This window comes from Haliaeetus leucocephalus, unplaced genomic scaffold (assembly GCF_000737465.1).
Source record: "Haliaeetus leucocephalus isolate CR32 unplaced genomic scaffold, Haliaeetus_leucocephalus-4.0 Scaffold751, whole genome shotgun sequence".
In the NCBI taxonomy this organism is placed as follows: domain Eukaryota; kingdom Metazoa; phylum Chordata; class Aves; order Accipitriformes; family Accipitridae; genus Haliaeetus; species Haliaeetus leucocephalus.
The window spans coordinates 12517588-12538239 of NW_010973187.1; the positions used below are offsets into that span (position 1 = coordinate 12517588).

Genomic DNA, 20652 nt, shown 5'->3' on the forward strand with positions numbered 1-20652 from the left:
GTTGACTCCCTTCTTTTTTTTTTGTCCCTCATGTGATAATTGTCCGGGGGGGGGGGGGGGGGGTAATTAAATCTTTTTCAGTCAGTCCAGAGCAACTCCCTTTTTTACTAGAGAACTTTAGGAAAGAAAGTAATGGTTTTCTCTCACAGAAGCAAATGATCTCTTACCCAGTGAGTTCTACTCCAGAGAGCTGAGTATACTGCTGAGTCAGTGAAAAAATGTGGGTGAGGCATGTAGAACCTGGGTGTTGGATATGGAAAATTCAGAGAAAGGGAGCTGAGTAACTATGTCAATGACCACTCAGTGGTCCCAAGTGTGCACTAACAGTTGCTTCTAACAGCCAGTAATTTCTCCCCATTTTCTCTGTCCTTATTATTTATTAGATTCATAGGGCTTCAAAGCTCTTCAGTATTCAGTCCAATGAGTGGGGCAGGGATGGGATAGCAAAGAGATCCCTTTACATCACAGCACTGAAGGCAGCTGGGTAGAAATAGTGAGAAATCATGTTGCTACAGTTCCTGTGCTCTAGGGTGAGAGGAAGCACAGAGGTTATGATCTTTTCAGTAGCCAGTGGTAGAGGACTTGGGTTGGGAGCAGCACATTCTCAGCTGTGACTGGAGGAGTATGTACTGGTGATTTGGCAGAGAGATAAATAACTGTTTTCATGTGACTTGGTGGCCTCATGTTTGACGTGTGTCTTGTTAAATATATTAGAAACTTACTGCATTTGTAGCTGTCTCACAGGCGTATCAACTGAGCGTATATCACAAGTGGCATTTACAGTTGTGAATGAATGAGGGCACTAAATCTGGTGATTCTAATTAAGAGATTAATAATTTGAGGAAGATATTTCCAGTGAAATATGCCAAGAAAAATATTTGAGAATCCATACGAGCTGAACTTTTCTTGGGGTCTCCATGTTTTGTTATAGAGATCAGCTGTGGAGGAATAACTATATGCATCTCCTTTTACAGTAGCTAAGAATTTGATGTGTGTTGCCTGACAGTCTCCACCTGATAATGCTTTCTTTCATGACCTGTGGGCAGGTTATAATAATCTTGGCACTGAATATGCAAACATGTGAAGTGCAAAATATACTTCCTTTCCTAAAATAGTTGGGTGTTAAAGGTTATTGCCAGTAAAGAGTAGCAGTGTCCCTTTAAGTCAGTTCAGATGCTTGGGTAGAGGTGTGAATGACAGCTACAGTAGTAGATTGTTGGTATGTCTCTGTAGCTTTGGAAAAAGAGATTGAAGCCATCAGGCACAAGGGAAGAGTTTTCTCCCATCAGTTCCAATAGAGTTAGTAATAATGCCTGTACTTTTCATTATAATTGGATTTGAGTAAACAGTCTCTTTGGTGTGTTCTGCCTCAGCTCTGGTAATTAGCAGGCTGAGAAGGAAGTACCCTGATTTTTCTGAGCAGAGATGGGCAGATAGCCAGCACACACCAGTATGTAAACTGGGTCACCAGCGTAATCTTAATTATAAGCAATTGTTAATATTAAGTATGGTATGAGCATGAGGGGAAAAAAGAGGAATATATATATATATAAATTTAGGGTAGGAACGTTTTAATGTTTTATTGATAGACCTCAGGTTTGAAATTTTCTCTCTGAATAAAGTTGATTGGGTTTGCTTGTAAAGCTTAGGTGGCATTGTAGTTACTAAGGGCATAGACGGAGACAAAACATGTTTGTTTCTATTGGTTTACCACTTTTATTTGGGAGTAAAACACTCGCCATCAGTCTTGACTGTAACCACTGGGCGTTATTCTCAGTGCAAAAGAAGGAGAGAGATAGGGACCAGCTTGTCAAAACAGACTAGGTAGAGATTTACCTCTGTGAAAAGCACTCTCAGTAGGTAGCACTACTCACATGTTGGGAAGTGATAAGGCATATAAGAGAACCCCACGTTGTTGCCAATTCCTCAGGTAGTATTATGAGTCACATTTTAAGTCCCAGCTTCTGGAATCATTTGCGTGCGTGGAAATTTCAGCTGTCAGTTTAAAGACAGAAATTTTCTACTTATGGCTGAAGAGATAGCCTGAAAGTGTGGCTTGACAGCACATACAGAATTCATGTTCTGTTTTGAAGAAATGCATGTTTTTGAAAGAGGGGTCTGACACATTATTTAAACATTAGTGGACGGTTGCTAGGGATTGTTTATCAGTTCTGAAATAACATCTGTTTAAAATTAATTCTAGTTAAAGTAGCTAAAATTACTCTTTTCTTTGTTCATTGCAGTAATGAGGGTTGTGTTTTCTGATATTTCTGTTCTTGTTGTTTTGCTGACTTTCACTTCAGTAATTAGTTTGTCATTTCTATTTTCAGGCCATAAGTGGAAGCAAGGGATGTGGTCAAAGGAAGAAATTGACATTTTGATGAGTAACATTGAGCGTTATTTAAAGGTATGTGTTGGAGTATGTTATCCGCTAGTCAGCGTGGTGATGCAGCTCCTGCTAGAAACCAACTTTCTTTAGTACTTCCCAGAATAGGCAATAAGTGATTCTGATCAGTTTGTAGTAGAAATGGTCATTACTCATTTGAAATACATGAGAAAATTGTATCCATACACAGGATTTAAGACTACTGAACATAACATTGCTTTTAATTTGCATACTGAATATAACCCATTTTAAAATTTCATGTCGGGATGCTCAACTGGCTTAATCTCTTTCTCTGAATATGCATCACTCATGAAACCTTTGATGAAGGCGGACGAAAAAAATGGCACTAGTCGTAGAGATAATTTTCCTTACGAAGCATTGAATACAACTTCCAGACTTCTTTGATGCCATATCTGTGTTTGTTTACTATGCTGACAGGATGCCTGTATCTGCTTTCTTCCCCTTAATATATCGGTGTCAGAGTTCAGTGTAAAAATAGACATGCAGTTAACATGCTGAGAGTGATAATTGCCCATAAGTCATATTTGTGGTAGGCTTACGGCTGAGAATTTTTGAGCTGAGCCCTTACAGCTGAGAATATATAGCCTGGGTACTACAGGTTCAGAATCCTTCATTTGTGGATCAAAAAAAGCCCTGAATTTAGTCTTTGTTGGTATAAAAATCCTCGGTATTAGTTGTAGAAAGTGTGCCTGCCCACATGTGTATTAGGATGTCTGCCACAAAATCATTCATAGGTAATATTATTTTTTAAATCTAGAGAAGCTTTTTTAAGCTAGCTAAATAACTTTTTTGAGTTACTGATAACTCGTTGGATTCATTGTTTTCCCATTTATCTGCTTTCTTGTACTGCTTCGAATAATTGAAATACAGTGATTTTTAGTTTAAGCTGAAGTTAAACTAAAACTTTCCTTTTATACTTAACTCTAGTGTTTTTGTATTGAATTCACTTTGAGTTTCCATCAGAACAAGAAGAGTAGTTTAATTGAAAAAAAATGCTTTCAGATAAGGAATATCTAAAATTATGTAATAAATTGATATAGCACTGTTTGACAACTTTCCCTTGTATGACCCCAGGCTAATTCCACTATGGTGTATTTTCCATGATGTTCTAAATGACAGTTCAGTTTTTGATCTTAAATATACATTTGGACAGATTTTTTTTTTTTTAATGTGGATGAAAGTTAGAGCTTCCATGTCTACCTGGACTCTGGTGTAAAAAACAAAACAAAACAAAAAACCAAACCACCAACAAAAAAACCCCCTAGTGTTCAAGGGTTTGTATTTGAAGTAGCTAATTCATAAATACTCAGTTTAACTTTTGGACGGTAGTATTTGAGATACATAGAAAGTTGCATAATAGTATGCTAGGCTTTAGTTCTTAAATGTTCTGCTTCTTGATTTCTAGGAGACTTTATCTAAGGTGTTTTGTTTGTGGTTGGTTTTGTTTTTTTTTAAATGCTTTCTTCTAGGCCCGTGGAATAAAAGATGCCACTGAAATTATATTTGAAATGTCAAAAGATGAAAGAAAAGATTTCTACAGGACAATAGCTTGGGGTCTGAATCGGCCTCTCTTTGCTGTCTATAGAAGAGTTCTTCGCATGTATGATGACAGAAACCATGTTGGAAAGTATGAAAACCTCTAATGCTGCATGGTTTTATTGGTATGAGTAGGGTCATATATTTAATGTTTGACATGTTATATGTGAGACAGAAGGTTCTAGCCAAACAGACCTAGCTTTTGCTAATCATAAGTCACATCTGCTGATTCTCGTAGATCAACCTTGACAATTGTTGTGTTAAGTTGATGGTATCCACAACTTAAAAAACACAAACAAACAACAAAAAAATGAAAACAAAGGTGCAGAGAATTCTGATATGATTAGAAGACTGACACAAGCATGGATCTGCTGAGGAGTTGTTTCTTTCTGGAACTGTGACTTTGAGCTAATTGATCTTCATCCCTGTGCCCCTAGTTTGCCCATCTGTAAAGCAGTGGGTATGGCGCCATCCAGAAGTGCTGAAAATGATGTTAGATTTTAAAGGTAGTTGAAAATTAAAAATACCTTCTCAATGCTGGGGTTTTTTTTTAATGGAAAGTCAGCCTTATGGTGATTGTGAACTGAGAGAGGAAGGAAAAAAATAGCTGGTTTTTGAGATTAATACACAAAATTTTAATTCTGTTCTTAGTAGTAAGATGACCAAGAATGAGGAATTTTGCTGGAAAATGAGAGGAATGTTAGACCAGATAACCTTAGAAATGCACTAATGTGGAAAATGACATTTGCTCTTCACGTTCTTTTGAAGGATTCAGTCAGATTGGTTCTTAGAGCTGAAATTCCTTAATCTCTTGTTGTAACTAAATGTGTACTGTGTGGTTAGTAAAACAAAAATATTTATGCTGTATGCTTCCTGTTTAAAATAATGTCTTTTTATTTACCTGCTGCTTAGGTATACTCCTGAGGAAATTGAAAAGCTTAAAGAGTAAGTCTTATTATTAACAAGGTCATGCTACCTTGTTTGTATTTAGTAGCTTGAGTAGTTTTAACAGGTTTTGTTATGTGAAATCACTGAAAAGTTGCAAATATATTTGACTGCTCCAACTCTATCAGAAAATAGTGGTCACTAAATTAATCTGAAGAGAATTGAACTACATTTGAATTTCTTTTTTAATATATTTTCTAATGTGTATTCAGGACGTAAGCAATATGCAACAAAGTTCTAAAGCAAGCCTTCTGTTGGAACTAGTGATGTTTCAGATTTTAACAAGCACAGTCAACATTTGCAGTTATGTTTGTGAAAAACAGACATTCCCTTTCTTTAGGAAACCTGAGCAAAGGTTATTTCTAAGGAAAGTGGTAGGTCAAGGGTAGGATCTCCCTTATGTAGTCTTAGAGAGAGACATAAATAGTCAGCAAGGCTTTTTGATTTTGACTGTGAACCCGATAGATGAAGCAGGAGGGGCTGCAGACTTTATCTCCTTTTGCAGCTTTCCAGTGTTGAGCGATTTGAAGAAACCAGGTTGGACTGAAGGAAGGAAGGGAGTGTATTTCATGGCGTTGATGGATATGTTTGGATCAATTTAGCTGGCTTGTGTCATTCACAAGGTGCCTTTGGTTCCACGTGTCAAAAGTAGCCATGGCTCAACATGTTAAGCAACCTGTTGTCATTTGTGGGAGGAAAATAATAGTTAAAATTATGAAAGGGATTATGCAGTGGTTTGCTTGATTTGAATTGTAGGATTCCTGGGTTTTCATTGGGCATTATTTGGATTTCTCAAGTGATCTCTATACCATCTGAAAACCCTGAGGAACTTGTGTAGAATGGATGTTGACTGTTTATCTAAACATTCGTACGTATTTAACACAGTTATTAAGCCTCACAACGTTCCTGCAAGGCAGTTAGATATTAAGCATTTTGTAAGTGAGTATCCTGTGGTTTAGCTGGCCCAAAGGCTTCTAGAAACATAGAAAAATCAGCAGTGATGATAGAAAGTATTAATACTGTATTATCAAGTGACTCGCCATTCTGCACATTGATCCTGTTTTTATTATATCGCATTTGATATTTTGGTAAACTCATAACTGGATATAGTGCTAATGAGCATGTTTCTATTTAGGCTGAGAATAAAGCATGGTAACGATTGGGCCACAATAGGAGCTGCACTGGGGAGAAGTGCTTCATCTGTAAAAGATCGATGTAGATTGATGAAGGATACCTGCAACACAGGTGAGGTAAATGCTGGTGTCAGTAATGGATATTCTAGTTAAAACTCTGTCACCTTTGCCTTTGTCAATGGTGTTTTCAGAGATTTGTAAGCCTGAACTGAGGAACTTGCAATGTGAAATCTGGGGATGTTTTTAGAATGTATTTGGTATAGGTTTCTCCAGTTTCACTTCTAAAAGATCAGAACACAGTTTATTTTTGCAGTCCATTTTCCATTGTATGTTGTGCTACTGGAGCATATTTTATTGAGGTCGATTAAAAAGTACTTTCCCTTGTGTTTGATGTTTATAAACATACACTGTATATTTGTTGTCAATTAAGAGACGGGTGCGCTTTAGGAGTAAAGTATTGTTTATTTTGTAGTGTATATATTCAAATTGAGGGAAAGTTTAGTCAGACCTCATGCCATTACCGAATACTAAATTGCTGTGTGGTTAATTTACTTCAACTAATACCATTCAGGTAGCTTGGACCAGTTTGCTTTGGTCAGTATTTTGGTAAGTTCTGTGCGCCTTCATTCATCTGTGAGAGGAAGAGAAGAGAAAGAAACTTGGCAGCAAAATGATGGAATTATGCATTTGTTAATCAAGAATGGATATAATATAAATTGTTAGTAAGTAAGAACAGTTATATCTTCTTCACAAGTCAATATTTGCATCTAGAACAAGGCACTGAAGCTAAATGTCTGTTGACGTGTTACAGAGCAGAACAGAGGGCATCTCCTGTTAGTTAAGTTGGAGGGCTTTTCTCTCTTTCAGGAAAGTGGACAGAGAAAGAAGAAAAAAGACTAGCAGAAGTAGTGCATGAGCTAACTAGCACAGAACCAGGTGACATTGTCACACAAGGTGTATCGTGGGCTGCCGTGGCAGAACGGGTCGGGACACGCTCTGAAAAGCAATGCCGCTCTAAATGGCTCAACTATCTCAACTGGAAACAGAGTGGGGGCACTGAGTGGACCAAGGAAGATGAAATAAATCTGATCTTGAGGTTTGTTGTTTTAGTTACTTTTAAAGGTTTGTAATACATGACGCTAGCAGGATTCCATTGGGGTCCATTTTGCTGGTTTCTTAGACACTAAAAACTCTAGAACCCTCCAAAAATCACTGCTGTGTTTACAGTTCCCAGAGATTTATTATTGAACATATTTTTTGTTTTTTGTTTTTTTAGTGAATGTTAGTGTTCGTGAAAGGTGTCAGATTGAAAACCCTGGAGACTGAAGTCTTCTTTATTCCACAGAAAAGGTACAGCACAGGCAGCGACCGTGCAAGCTTCCCACACATTGCCCCACCAATGCGCTTTAACCCTTAACTGGAGGGTAGTTCAGTCTCCCTGCCCATTCAGTCCTTGGCCTCTCTGCTGAGATGACCAACAAGGGTCAAGTGTGGTGGTGGTTTCTGTGATGTGGACGTCTTGTCTACAAAGAACTAAACTGAGACTGCAAATTAATTTCATGTAGGCCACCAAACACTGATTGGATATCAGCATCTTTGACTACATTTGAACTGGCAACCTGGTAGTAACTTTGGAAATCTTTTGCTCTCTCCAGTCCTCCTGCTGTTTTGAATGCCTTTACCTCAGGCTTTTTAGCCAGTGGATTTTTATGGGTTGATAGTTTTGGGTGGGAATAAAAAGCCAAGACATCCAGAGAATCTAAGCATTATTTCCAAAGCAATATTCACTAATTTACTGAAGCTGTTTGACGTGAACTCAAAATGAGGAACGTGATTCCACATTTCAGAATGTGCTGGTTATAATTCTTAATATTTCTGTACAAATGGTATCTGTTTTGGTCTGTCCAGATAGGCTTAACTCATCCTGCAGGGTTGGTTTTGGTAGTGTGGTTTTTTTGTTTGTTTTTTTTAAGCTAGCAAGAGTGTTCAGTGCTATTGCTTGGTTTGTGAAGAGTACTTTTCTTAACTTCCACAAAAATCTTTTCCCTTCTCGTTGTTCACCTGTCTTTCATATGTTCCACATACAGATGAGCTGGAGGCAGTTCAGAGATATTTATAGTATTCAAACAGATTCTGGTAGAATCCAGTGTGTGCATAACATCTGCCAAAACTATGTGAAGACTGTCCCTTACCTGGAGAACCTGATGGGTTTGGTTTATGAGGAACTGTTTAATACTGTAGTTAACTTTATCTACTTTGGCTAAGAAGCACCTGAGAGGAGGCAAAAATCTGTGTTAAGGACGGATGAGTGTTATTTAGGAGAAAACAGAAGTAAATATCATAACATGAAATTAATTAAGTGAAAGTTCAGAGTGAACCTCAGGAAGTATTTCCTGCCTTGGAGATGTATTTGGGGAATGGTTTTCCAAAGAGAAAAGATGCAAGTACCATCATTTGGAATGCTTCACAATAATCTGATCAAAGTCCTAATGTATATGTAAATAAGGAGAATAATCCTGCATGGCAAGGAGATGGACTGGATCATCTAATAGGTCTAGTCCATCTTCTGTTGTTTATGATTCTGCTTGACCTCTGGCAGCGTGGCGCCTTGGAAGCCTGTGTCAATTCATGAGCTCTGATGGACTATTCACTAGCATGCCATTTTGCCGCTGTTACGTGTGACAAGACTGGAGATGTGCAACACCCCTTCCAGTCTGGAGGGTAGTTTCTAACAGGTAAATATTTTCTGTATTCTGCCAGGATAGCGGAACTTGAAGTTTCTGATGAAAATGACATCAATTGGGATTTACTAGCTGAAGGATGGAGTAGTGTCCGCTCACCACAGTGGCTTCGGAGTAAATGGTGGACCATTAAAAGACAGATTGCAAACCACAAAGATGTTTCATTCCCTGGTAATGTACTATCTGCACACTTCTCTTCTGAAAGCTCCTTTCACAAATATCAGAGGAATAAGGCTGTATTTTGTTGTCTACTTACAGCATTGCTGGCCAAAGAGCACATTGCTCCTTTGCTGGAACTTACTGGCCCCTTGGATCTGCTGGCTGAATTGCTTCTACAAGCAATTCTTAAGTATTTCAGTCGAAACAAGCCAAGCTGATGTATACACCTAAACTGTAGATTTTGCCAACTCCCCTCACTTTGGCTTAAGTGAGAGCATGTATCTAAGCAGCTCAGCTGGCAGATCTCAGATGATGATGATCTTTGGTATGGAGGGCAGTGACCTCTTCAGGTGGAAGAGGATATGTATCTGCAGCCTAGCAGTATCACCTCAGGTTAGATCTGTTACCTTTAAAATGTAATCTGTGTGAGGTGCTGAACCTTAGCTGTAGACAGAAGGTAGATCTACAGCTAGCTGCACAGTGAAGATGAGGGGAGGAATTGGGAGTATAAAGCTCCCCAAATAGGTGTCTCATAGCATTTTCTCATTCTTGGTTGGAGAAACTAGTGCCTGAGACAAAGGGGATTTCAGTCTCCGTGACCTTCAGCCCTCCTTTTCTCTGACTTGGGGAGAGGAACTAAGCTCAGAGAGATTAGTCATGTCATAATGAAAGGTGTAATTTAATGGACACTTTTGCTGTGGTCGTCAGTGTGGTTATATATTAATCATGCCCGGAGGCTGCAATTGAGAGGGTAGTTCTGTTATGCTTACCATACATTAATAGACAGTTGTTGCATGAAATAATCTATAATATAAATATGCCACTGAATCAACAAGCTCCCCTCTCTTTCCCAGACAAAATGTCATGGTGTCAAGAGTGGGAGATGTTTAAACAGTTTGCTGTATTGAATGCTAGAAAAGTAGAGGCCTCGGCTTTTGTAACCATATATATGTCAACCACTCCCTCAGTGGGACCAAAGTGATCACAGGGAAGAAAGGTGGGCAGTTTTACTGGAGTAATGGGCCACTTCATGCACAGACAAATAATTGTAGTGTAGCCACTGCGAGATTAATTCTCTTTTCCTCCCTATTTCCAGTGACACTTCTGTCAACCTCTTGAACAAATCCACTTCCATGTTTTGTAAGATTGGAGGGTTTACTTCTTATAGCAGCATTACACAATTAATGATACTGGAACTTGACTGTAGCTTGGAGATATACTATATGTGTTTTTAGAGAGGTCCAAAATTTTATGACATTTTCTTTTTTTTTTTTTTTTCCAAGCATCCTAAAATGTCTAGATTCCTTGAGAAAATGAAGTTCACTCCAGTAGTTGACTATAAATGTGTTTTATGTATGTGCTAAGTTTCTAGTTGATATATCTCTATAAATTGTTTAGGTTCCAAATTCAGAAGGATTTGGGTTACTTTTTCCATCTTGGATAAATCTCACATGCAGCATTTCAAATGTGCTTCTTCAACATGCTTTAGCGTGAGTATTCTTTCTCTCAGTGCTGATAAAGGGTCTTAAACAACTCCATGAGAACCAAAAAAACAATCCAGGGCACCAGCTTTCGGAGAACAAATCTGGAAGTGGATTACCAAACACTAATTCCAGTTCGGGGGTTCAGCACGTGCAGATTCGAGTGGCTCGCTTAGAGGAGAACGCAGGCAACGCACCAAGCCCTGTGGCAGCTTTGCAGATTCCAGTCCAGATTACACATGTCTGTAAGTAGCTGAAACGAACGACTCGATGTCCTCTAATGAAACCTAAAGCTTTCTTATGTTAAGATGGTGAAGGAGGAGTGGGCATGTCTTAGAGAATTTTATTAATTCTGCGTTGGTCTTGCTGTAACTTCAGATTAAGGATTTCTGGATTCCATTTGCCCATTTCTAACTTTGTTAGGCAAATGAAGGTATTACTGTGGCAATAGTACCAAGAAGCTGCAATTGGAGTGCCTGGACATAGGGGTTGTAGGTGTCTTGTCTGTGTGCATGCACACAAGAGCTTGCCATATAACATGTTCTTTGAAAAGGCTTCAGTACACAAGCCTCCTAATGCAGACACAGTGTATATGTTTATTCCTGAAGTTTCTTCTGGTAGCTCTTGTCCAGAACAATAAATATCATGTACAAGATCTCCTTTTGTAAAATATATACACTGCTGTCCCTAAGTTCTGATGAAGGACACTGAAGGGAGGGTATATAATGTTGTTTTTTCTAGTCCTGCTGTTTATTATGCAGTTATTTCTAGGCACAAACACTCTGGAAAGTGTTAGCTGCCGAGTCACACTGACATTCAGCTGATGATCTGCTCTAACCACTGTATTTTTTTTTTTTAAGTTGGTGCTTCCCACGGTCTTAAGGATGAACTTTGCTCATTATCAAACATTTATTACCAGGTCTACCTTGACTGTAGTGCCTATTGCTTGGTTTTGTAACTAATCTTACTAAGTAACTCCAGTCACTCCAATCCAGTCACCCCATATGCAGCCTGTCATCTCCATTGTATACAATTTTGCACTGTTTGTCACTTGTGAATTTTATTAGGAAAATGTAGTGCTTCAGTCTTGCTGATTACAAAATTAATTAATCAGGCTAAGAATTGATTCTTCAGCCTATGACTAGATAGGCATTTGGTGAACAATTTCCTGCTTATAATTTCATTAGATTAGCCTATCTTAATCTACTTACTAAGTGCCATCTTCATTTTATCTGGTTTAAATTTTAATTGGAATGACGCGCAATACCAAGCCAAGAACTTTTTACCTGACGTAATACGTCAGTAGTCTCAGACTTTGAACCAAGCTTGGTCAAAGCTATTGGGTTTTGATGAGCAGGCAAGATGTGCTGGTATTCTGTAACCCTTCGTCCTTTCTGAATTGAATCCTGTAATGGTTATTTTGTGATGTCACTTAACCCCTGTCTGCCTAACAAGCCTTTTTCCCCATTTTAGTCTGCTTTCCTGAAGAATTTCTGTTTGTGTAATCAAAGTGAATTTTGTATTCTGTCTTTCCCAATCCCATGAGAGCTGAACCTATTAGCCACTTTCAGCTGCATTTGATAGAAGGCTCAAGGTTTCAAAGAGGTAATTGCTGTAAGCTTTATGAACATAACTGGCTAGGTAACTGACAAGCCACACTTTATAGCTGTCTGCTACTAAGTGCCAGGAAATCTGCAGCAGGAACCCTTGAACATGCCACTCCAACAATGAAAGCTTCAAAATCGGAGTTTGTATCATCTTAAGAGACCAAAATTATTCTACTTTGAAGCTGCAGAGTCTGAGATGGCCAAGTTTCCAGTGCTTGGAGCACTGCTGTCGTCATGTAGGTCTTTTGCCCTTTTGGTATTTATGGAATTACTGGATAATCCCAGGCAAAGTATTAATTTGCCTCCAGCTTCCTGGAACTTCTGAGTTTTTTAAGAGTTAAGTAAAAATCATGATTACAGCTCTGAATAGTTTTTTTGATATAAAGCTTTGGGTATGAGCTGTTTGGACCTGGTGATCTTGAAATGTCTGATATGTAAACTGTTTTCAGTGCTTCTCTTCGTTACTTTTAGAATTCATGGAGATAATTGCATAAATAATTACACACTTGTAGTAAGAATACTTACAGCTTTTATACACTGTAATCATAATACACAGGGTAGGCAAATACCTTGTGGAGCATCTGACGTTTCATCAGTGGTGGACATACTGTGAAGGGCAGAAAAGGTTAAAAATACGGGGGGGGGGGGGAGGTCCATGGGAAATATAGCAATATTAAACCTGACACCATTTTAAAACAAGTTATACATGATCCAAAGCATATTATTACACCAGAACCTCTTACAAATCTCATTACCAAAAAGTAATTAGATCACTTCAGATAACTTTATTAGTCTGCTTTTATCCCTGTGCACTAAAACCATACTTTCTTTTCCTTTTTTGGATTGTAGAATGCCCTCTTTAAATAGTATTGTATCTTGGGTACCAATCAGAGAATCTTGTCATTAGGATTGAAGCCAGTTTTCTTTTTCCTCTTACTGGAATTAACAGTACTCTGCTATGTAGTAATTATAGTATGTTACGCTCTCTGCAGGGCTGAAACATTTTGGTTTGCATATTTATTTTTCCTCTTTTTCTTCCTTTTGCAGCCTCAACCGATTCCCCTGCTGCTACTGTTGACTCTGAGACAATAACACTGAACAGTGGAACACTACAGACCTTTGAGATTCTTCCAGTAAGTAACAGAGAACTGATATTTGTTACTGCGTTTTTTTCTTTGAAGCACAGCTACTTCTTAGACTATGGAACTGTGCATTTCCCAAAAAAACAGTTTTCAAGTGGAAAGTGGAAGTTAAGAGATCTAAAACTTAAAAGCTCAAAGCAAAATGTATTTCTGAAAGTGTAATTCATTAGTGCTGTGGAGTAAAACGTGAATTACAGTTAAATGCTTTAAATCTGTCTTAATGCCTTAGTGCTATGAAGTTTTCCGTTGTACTCATTGTTTTCTTGTTGAAGTCTGACATAATGGAGCCAGAGGAACCTCCCAGTAAGTAAAGATTCTCTCAGTTCCATTGTTCAGTAATTTATAGCACAGTTTCTCTTTCTTCTCAATGTTAAGAGTAAGTTGAATTTGTTCCTTTCTTACCTGGTGTTGTACAGCATAATACAGTCCTGCTTAACTCTTGGCCTTAGTACTTGTCTTGGTAGTCTAAGGTTATGGATGGGTTTCTTTCTACTTCTTGAGTGCAGTACAGCAATCAATGCAGTAGGGATTGGATTTGTTTGTTCGTTTGTTTTCCAGGGGAGTTACAGTTAGACTAGTTCATGTAAACAAACATGCTCTGAGTGCTCAGTGTGGCCCAGGAAGGCAGTGTGTTTAGGTATTAAACTTGGGTTGTCTTTTGTAGTCTTTCCATCTCCAGCCGACTGGAACACCAGGTACATATTTACTACAGACAAGCTCAAGCCAAGGCCTTCCTTTAACGCTGACGACTAGTCCTACCATGACCCTAACAGCTGCTGCTGCTGCTGCTCCAGCCTCCCCAGAACAGATCATCGTTCATGCCTTATCGGTATGTATTTTGAGCAGTGAAAAGACTGGAGTTTGAGCAGTGGAGGGACAGGAACATAATAATGCAGACCCCTATATGGGCATGTTGAATTTGCAAAGCAGTTCTTAAGTCATAACTGTTGCTTTGCTTAAAATACTGAAGAGTGAGAATTTCTTTTTTTTTATTATTGTTTTTAAAAAGCAAGTTGCATCAAAACTTAGCTTTAGGAAGCAACTTAGTTCTTACTGTGGCTGAACATGATGTCTCTTTCTGGTGGTTTGCCCCCCAGCAAAACAAAATACTACAGTTTCCTGATGTTTCCAGTTACTCTCACAAATGAATATTGGTGTTCACAAAACTTGTATAGTAGTGACAGTATTACTTTTTATTAGAGAGAGGGAAGGGGAAGCATACTGGAGATTGAATAACAAAAGTGATGCAAAATTAGGAAAAACCTCTGATCTTTTGAATCTACAGTGATCCTCACCTGAACAGTTGCCTCTTTCATATTACATGTTTAGATTATTTGTGACTTAAAGAACAGTTTACACCAAATTCAGTCTACGAATTCATCATTTAAGGCCAGGAAAGGTCAACAGATGATCTGGGCTAGCATACTATATATGTAAAACTCTAAATTACAATTAGTAATGAGTTCTTTGAATCCTTTTGCTTTTATTTGCTGAAAGATTTGAAGATAACTTGGAGGAAAGTCTCTGACATTATTTGGTTTTTGTTTGTGTGTCTTTTTGCAAATACTGCTTACAGCCAGAGCATTTGTTAAATACAAGTGACAATGTCACAGTGCAGTGCCACACGCCAAGTGTCATAATCCGCACCGTTGCTGCTGAAGATATCTCCTCCTCTGTCACTCAGGCAGAACTTACTGTTGATTCAGATATTCAGTCAGCTGACCTGACAGATCCTCCCGATACCCTAGAAACAAATACTTTCCCAGATGATATCCATCAGTCCAAGCTGGGTGATGAAGAACAGGCAGCCTACAATGAGGATGATGCCTCCAAATTCAGCAGCAGGAACAGCAGTGAACTGATGGATGGAGTTATGGTAAGAACTGAGGAAGAGATTTCAGATACCAGCCTGAAACAGGAAGAGGATTCTCACTCTGATTTACCCAGCACTTATGTTACTGAGGTACGGGAGTGCATGATACTTTCCCCATTTCTGCATCTTTGACCTTTATATAAGGCTATTTATATGAAATACGTCAGTGATTTCATGTATATCGTAGTTCTACAAGTATTTTGTTCAGATCCTCTATCCTTGAGCTTCATTAATATGTTACAGGTGTGAAAGTGATAGCACTTAATTTGGTACTAAGGCTTATATTTTACTTAGTCTGGAGGATTGAATACTGCACTAGCCATGGAGTTGCTTCACTGCTCAGGGTACTTTTGCATGATGACAATGGAAAGTGGGAATATTAGCGGCACCGAACAGTTGCCTTCATCCAATTACTGTTTGATGCTGTTGCTTTAAACTAGGCTATTAATTGTCCAACACACATACTTTACAAGTAGATAGACTGCTGAGCAAGGGAGGTGAGGTAGAGTATTTAGTTTTTGTTCTGTGAATCTAATAACATATTTCAAGGTGCACCACAGTTTCCATTTTTGAGGACTTCTATTAAACATACTACTCCAGTAAGTATCTGTTAAATTGGAATTTGAAGCATTTAAGCTATTTCTCTGGCCTCAGTTTTATTCAGCTGCAACACCTGAGATGCAGAAATGAGCTTATCCAAATTATTTCAGCCGTTGGGATTGTTCATACTAAATTCCTCCATCTTTCAGTTGCTGGAACTATGATAATGAGTAAGTCAAGGAAATAGAGATGCTAAAAAGAAGGTAACTCTCTTTAGTGGGTAGAAAATACCTCTTTCCTTAGAAGCTTGATTAGTTTAGACTGTGGGAAGAGATGAGTTAGATTCAAATACCCCATCCTGTTCTCTAAAACACTGTGCTCTACAGTTGCTGTAATTCTGCTTTATCAGTCTTGAAAATCCATTGTTGATATGCTTTGACTTTGTTAGGCTTTGTGAAGAAGTTTCTAATAGGCACTGCATATCCATTGTGCTCTTACAAAGAGGAGTATCTTTGTACATCTCAGCCATCTGCTGCTACAGAAGCATTTGAATACTGAATGCATCCAAAACTGGGGATTATTTTTCCATTTTCCTTTTTCTTGTCTCATGGTTGACATAGTTGTGATAAGATTCTCAACAGCTGAGGCAGCCCATCAGCTTTCTACTCTCAGTTTAAAATTTTGGCTTTTCGAGGTAGAGTTAGTAAACTTTTACTGCTATAAACCTAGTTCCTAATTAAGCTTTGTAGAAATCGCTTTTGGCTAGCAGGATATAAAGAGGTACTGAACTTTCTATACAGAAAGACAAACTGAGTTTGTAATTCTAATTTGCCTTACACTTCTAGCCAGATTCAAGTTTGATATGTGTATTTAAATTCTAGGAAATAGTGAACTGTCTGTGAACGATTCCAAGTGAAAAGTTACTCTAGAAAAACATGCCTAAATTTTGCTTTCTTTAAGTCAGTCTTGGTTTTATGCACTTGCCAGTATTGTATTGTCACTGTGGGTGTGGGTAGTGGGAAGCAGGCAGTCATGCTGCAGAGTGTTATTATTTCTGGCTGGGAAAGGTGCCCATTTGCCACAATGGCTTCTTTAGTTTTTCACGCCTCCTCTTCCCAGTTTCAAGTCTTTCCACATACTGCTTATCACGAGCAGGTTCAGCTGTGCTCTCTGCAGGAAGCTGCTTTTGCAGGTTGGGCATACTGTGACTTGCATGAATGGGTACACGTTTGGACCAAGTTTAAATCACTGAGCTGCAGCAAAGAGAGTCAACTCCTTCAGGAGCACCAGGGAAAGGGTTTTCAGGCAGCTGCCTTTACAAAAACATTGTGAAACTGTGTAGGAAAATTAAGTTTTGCCATAACTAGGTGGAGGAACTTCAGGATTTTCTTGAACAGAGAGGGCTGTAACCTCTCCCAAACAGTTCCTGTTCCCTCTGAAAACAGTGATATATCCAGGTACCTTCCATTCTGCCAGCAACATTTGCTAGCATTCTGCATCAGTGATTCCTGAAGCTTGAACAAACTTTATGCATGTTACACACAAAAACTGGAATCCAAATATCTCTGCTTATTCTGGCAGTACTATCTAGGATGTCTTTTCACTGCATTTGCAGAACCAGGAGTCTGCCGGAGTGTGTTGTGACACTGAGTAAGCCAGATGTATGACTGCCATTCCAGTACTACAAGAGCTAGGGAAGAGGCAGCAGCAGCTATTACAGGACTGGAAGAGAGCAGGGGTATTGAGCACTTGTACCTGGAAGGAATCAGTGTGTTGCCTATTTTTTGATATAATGAGGTCCAGCTAAAAAAGTTTGGAGCCAACCTACAGTCAGCAAGTGACAGGGCAAGCAAGGCACAGCAATTAAAATGGGTCTTTTGAGCTCTGTGTTCAGTAGTTAAAACTTGACACAGAAGTTCAGGTAAAGCTACTTCATTTGAGGAGCTGGTAGTACTATAACGGTATTGCTTCAGTATCTGAGAACATCTAGATGGCAAGTAGTGGAAAAGTTTAATTATTCCTCTTTATAGACAAAACATTTGACTTAACAAGAGAACATTTTATCACCCCCTTGCAGTCCCTCCTTTCCTCTCCCCCTGCCCTTATACTGCTCACAGGGTAGAATTCTTTTCATCTTGTTTTTTATATGCCTGCACTGGGATGAAACATGCCCTATAAATGCTGAAGTAAACTAGCTCAGATGCTGACATTTCAATTTAATGAGATAAAATTCATCCAGGCAGTGTATTGCTTACTGTGGAATATGGCTGAGCAAAGGAGATTTTTCTGTTTATGCTACCAAGAGTACACTCTCATGTCCTGTTCTGTGTTGTTCAGGACCTGGGTTCTCCAACGATAGAAGAACAAGTTGATCAGCCTACAATAGATGATGAGACTGTGCTTATTGTTCCTTCTTCCCATGGTTTTATCCAGACAACAGATGATATAGACAGCGAATCAGTCTTGCCCCTGACAACTTTAACAGGTACAACAGTCCCTGTGCATGGTTGATGTTGGAGCTAGGATTCATTAAAGCAGTATGGCACTTTTGAGTTCCCGTAAAGAACACTCTTTAGATCCTTGCTTTCTCTTAAATAATTTTCCATGTCATTGCTATGAAACTTCAAGCAAGTTAGTTACCCAACTGCTATCAGTAGAAGTGGAAGAAAGTCCCACTTAACCTTGTGGGAAAAGCATTATAATAGCAGCCGCTTCATCACTTGCTGAGCCGTTTCCATCACCCTTGAGCCTTGAATTAGTACACATAGGCTAATAAGTAACTCTTTGTTCAGTGTGCATTTCTTCATGCCTGGTGCTTCAATGAAAATTCTTACTTGAGAGAAGACCACAGGCATCAGAAATGCACTTGATGCCTCTCATGGTGAGGGGCAGGCTATTTGGGGGTGTGTTTGCACAGCACTCACCTGGAAGGGCTTGTTAGCTTGTGCCACGCTCCCCAATGCCAAGAGTCATCTCAAACTTGCAAGCAACACTGATATACTCTGCACCTAACAAATATGCCTTTCCAGAGGAAGGATCTCCTTGCAGAGCCATCAGGTGGTCAGCACTAGGCCTGATACAGTAATACCTGATGAATCCAAATGTGAGTCACACCAGCTGCATCCATATAAGTCATAGCTTACCTTGAAACTAGAAACTGAGAACTGCCTACTTTGACCCACGTTGCTTAAAATTGATTAAAATTCCAGACGGCATTTTCTGTCTCCTAAATGTGTATTTTATATCTTGTTACAATGACACAGCAAATGACAGTTCTACTGTACTATGTCTCTTGACAGATCCTATCCTACAGCATCACGGAGATGGGTCACACATTATTGGCTCATCGTTGGGCAGTCCTGACTCGGAAGATTCAAAGGATGTTGAAGATTTAGTGAGCTGTCACTGAGAAGCAGTAATCATGTCCATTTTCTATTGACCATGTTTGCATTATGGAATTAGTTACAACCCTGTGCCACAGTTCCAAAGAAAGCAGTCAGTCCGTATCTTTAAACAGAAACTTCCAGTTTGAAATGACTACAGTGCACTTTCTCTGCTCAGGCTATTTACCTCATTTGTAAAGGGTTACAGAGCAGCCAACCGAAGCCTGATGTACTCCGTCTCAGCTGGGGTGTTTCAGTGTTTTAAAGAACCTCTGTTGCAGTGCTCACTGCTAGGATCCACATGGTCAGTTCTGATCTGACTTGTTACTGGTGTGGTGAACCGCACAGCTGGAAAACTGGACAGAAGTCAAGGATTGTGGACTGTAGCCTCTTAGTGCCACAGCAAGAATTAGTTTGCACATGTTTCATGAAGAATGGGTGAGGATTTCTGCACTTACTGACTCTTGTAATACATGGAGTAAGAGAGACTGTTGCATTTCAGAAGAAATGTATTCCATCAAAGACTTCAGGGAGCATGGGCAGCATCATGAAGAAATGGTCTGTATTCCCATCTCATCTGGCTTATCAGTATGTCTACAGCATAGGAAGAAGACACAGATGCTTATGGGACTTGCCTGGTCTGCTTGTTCCTGGAGTCCGTTGCTGGCAACGGACAGAGTTCAGAGAGATCACTTGTGGAAATTTTTTTTTTCTTTTCCTTCATCACTACAGCAAGCTGAATAAAAAGGGAAGGGCTATGAGAAAGGGAAGCTACTGGGACCCACCAGCCTCCCCCCACAAGCTTGTAACTTCTTTGAAGATTGCTGTGAGTAGGCTGGAACATTTGTCTCTCTCATTGTTTACATGACACTATCAGCCACCTCTCCAGAGGTGATTTATGCAGCAAGTTAGTAGATGGGGGGTGGTGTGGAGGTGGCAAAGTCTTGGAGAAATAGCTCTGTGAGAATTTGGGCATGGGGCCCCAAGGCAAAGGAAGCCAATTAATTCCTACATTCAAGGGTTTGAAACAGACACTAGGCTGAGCAGCAGCCTGTTAGTTAGGAATTGAGAGAAAAAGCTATAGAAACTAAAGACTCATGTATAAATTATTTTATTTATTTCGGTAATTAGCTCTTCATAATCAAGAGTTGGTCTTTTTCAGTCTGTGGTTTTGTTAATGTGAAAAATAAGTTGTAGTTTTAAATGGTTGCCTAGGGAACAGAAATAATTGTATATTCAGTTTAAACAAAATAAAGATTATTTGTCTTACGTAACTGTAAGATGCCATTTATTTATACTGCTACAGATCCTTGCAATGCTGCAGTTTATTTGTACAGTAATAAAAAATGCAGTTTTTTCCAAAATGAAAAAGCTTGTGCCATTCTGAAACATCAGTACAACTGGAATGTTCATTAAGTGCAACAGTAGCTCTTCAAAAAAAAGCAGAATGTCACGTCTTATGGCAATAATTCTCCCCAACAAGAGGGACATTACATATACATTTACATGAAAATCATGTACTGTTTTATCCTTGCACAACCCACTTCTTTCCTCTCATGCTGACTGTCCTCACTTAAATGTCTCGGGTAGAGCCGAGAGCTGAGCTGAAAGCAGTCTGTCTGACACAGCAGCAGCATCGCTGGGTGTTCCCAATGTCCATCATTTACCCACTTCATGGAAGTACAGGTTGGCACATATACATAAC

General features: G+C 39.1%; 1 protein-coding gene across 2 annotated transcripts in view; it reads left to right on the forward strand.

Annotated features, from left to right (window-relative positions):
- The window catches only part of DMTF1 (cyclin D binding myb-like transcription factor 1), a 24330-nt gene extending 4109 nt beyond the window's left edge, over nucleotides 1-20221 (forward strand). Inside the window, exons 5-16 of one of the 2 annotated variants that reach the window (XM_010580951.1) lie at nucleotides 2331-2407; nucleotides 3877-4034; nucleotides 4856-4888; nucleotides 6024-6133; nucleotides 6889-7117; nucleotides 8782-8933; nucleotides 10432-10647; nucleotides 13057-13142; nucleotides 13816-13980; nucleotides 14728-15114; nucleotides 17902-18049; nucleotides 18864-20221. In XM_010580951.1, coding sequence (XP_010579253.1) covers nucleotides 2331-2407; nucleotides 3877-4034; nucleotides 4856-4888; nucleotides 6024-6133; nucleotides 6889-7117; nucleotides 8782-8933; nucleotides 10432-10647; nucleotides 13057-13142; nucleotides 13816-13980; nucleotides 14728-15114; nucleotides 17902-18049; nucleotides 18864-18973 — 1871 coding nt within the window. In that variant the 3' untranslated portion in view covers nucleotides 18974-20221. The remainder of the gene's footprint in view (nucleotides 1-2330; nucleotides 2408-3876; nucleotides 4035-4855; nucleotides 4889-6023; nucleotides 6134-6888; nucleotides 7118-8781; nucleotides 8934-10431; nucleotides 10648-13056; nucleotides 13143-13815; nucleotides 13981-14727; nucleotides 15115-17901; nucleotides 18050-18863) is intronic. The other variant, XM_010580952.1, reaches the window with a different exon arrangement.
- The last annotated feature ends 431 nt before the right edge of the window (nucleotides 20222-20652 follow it).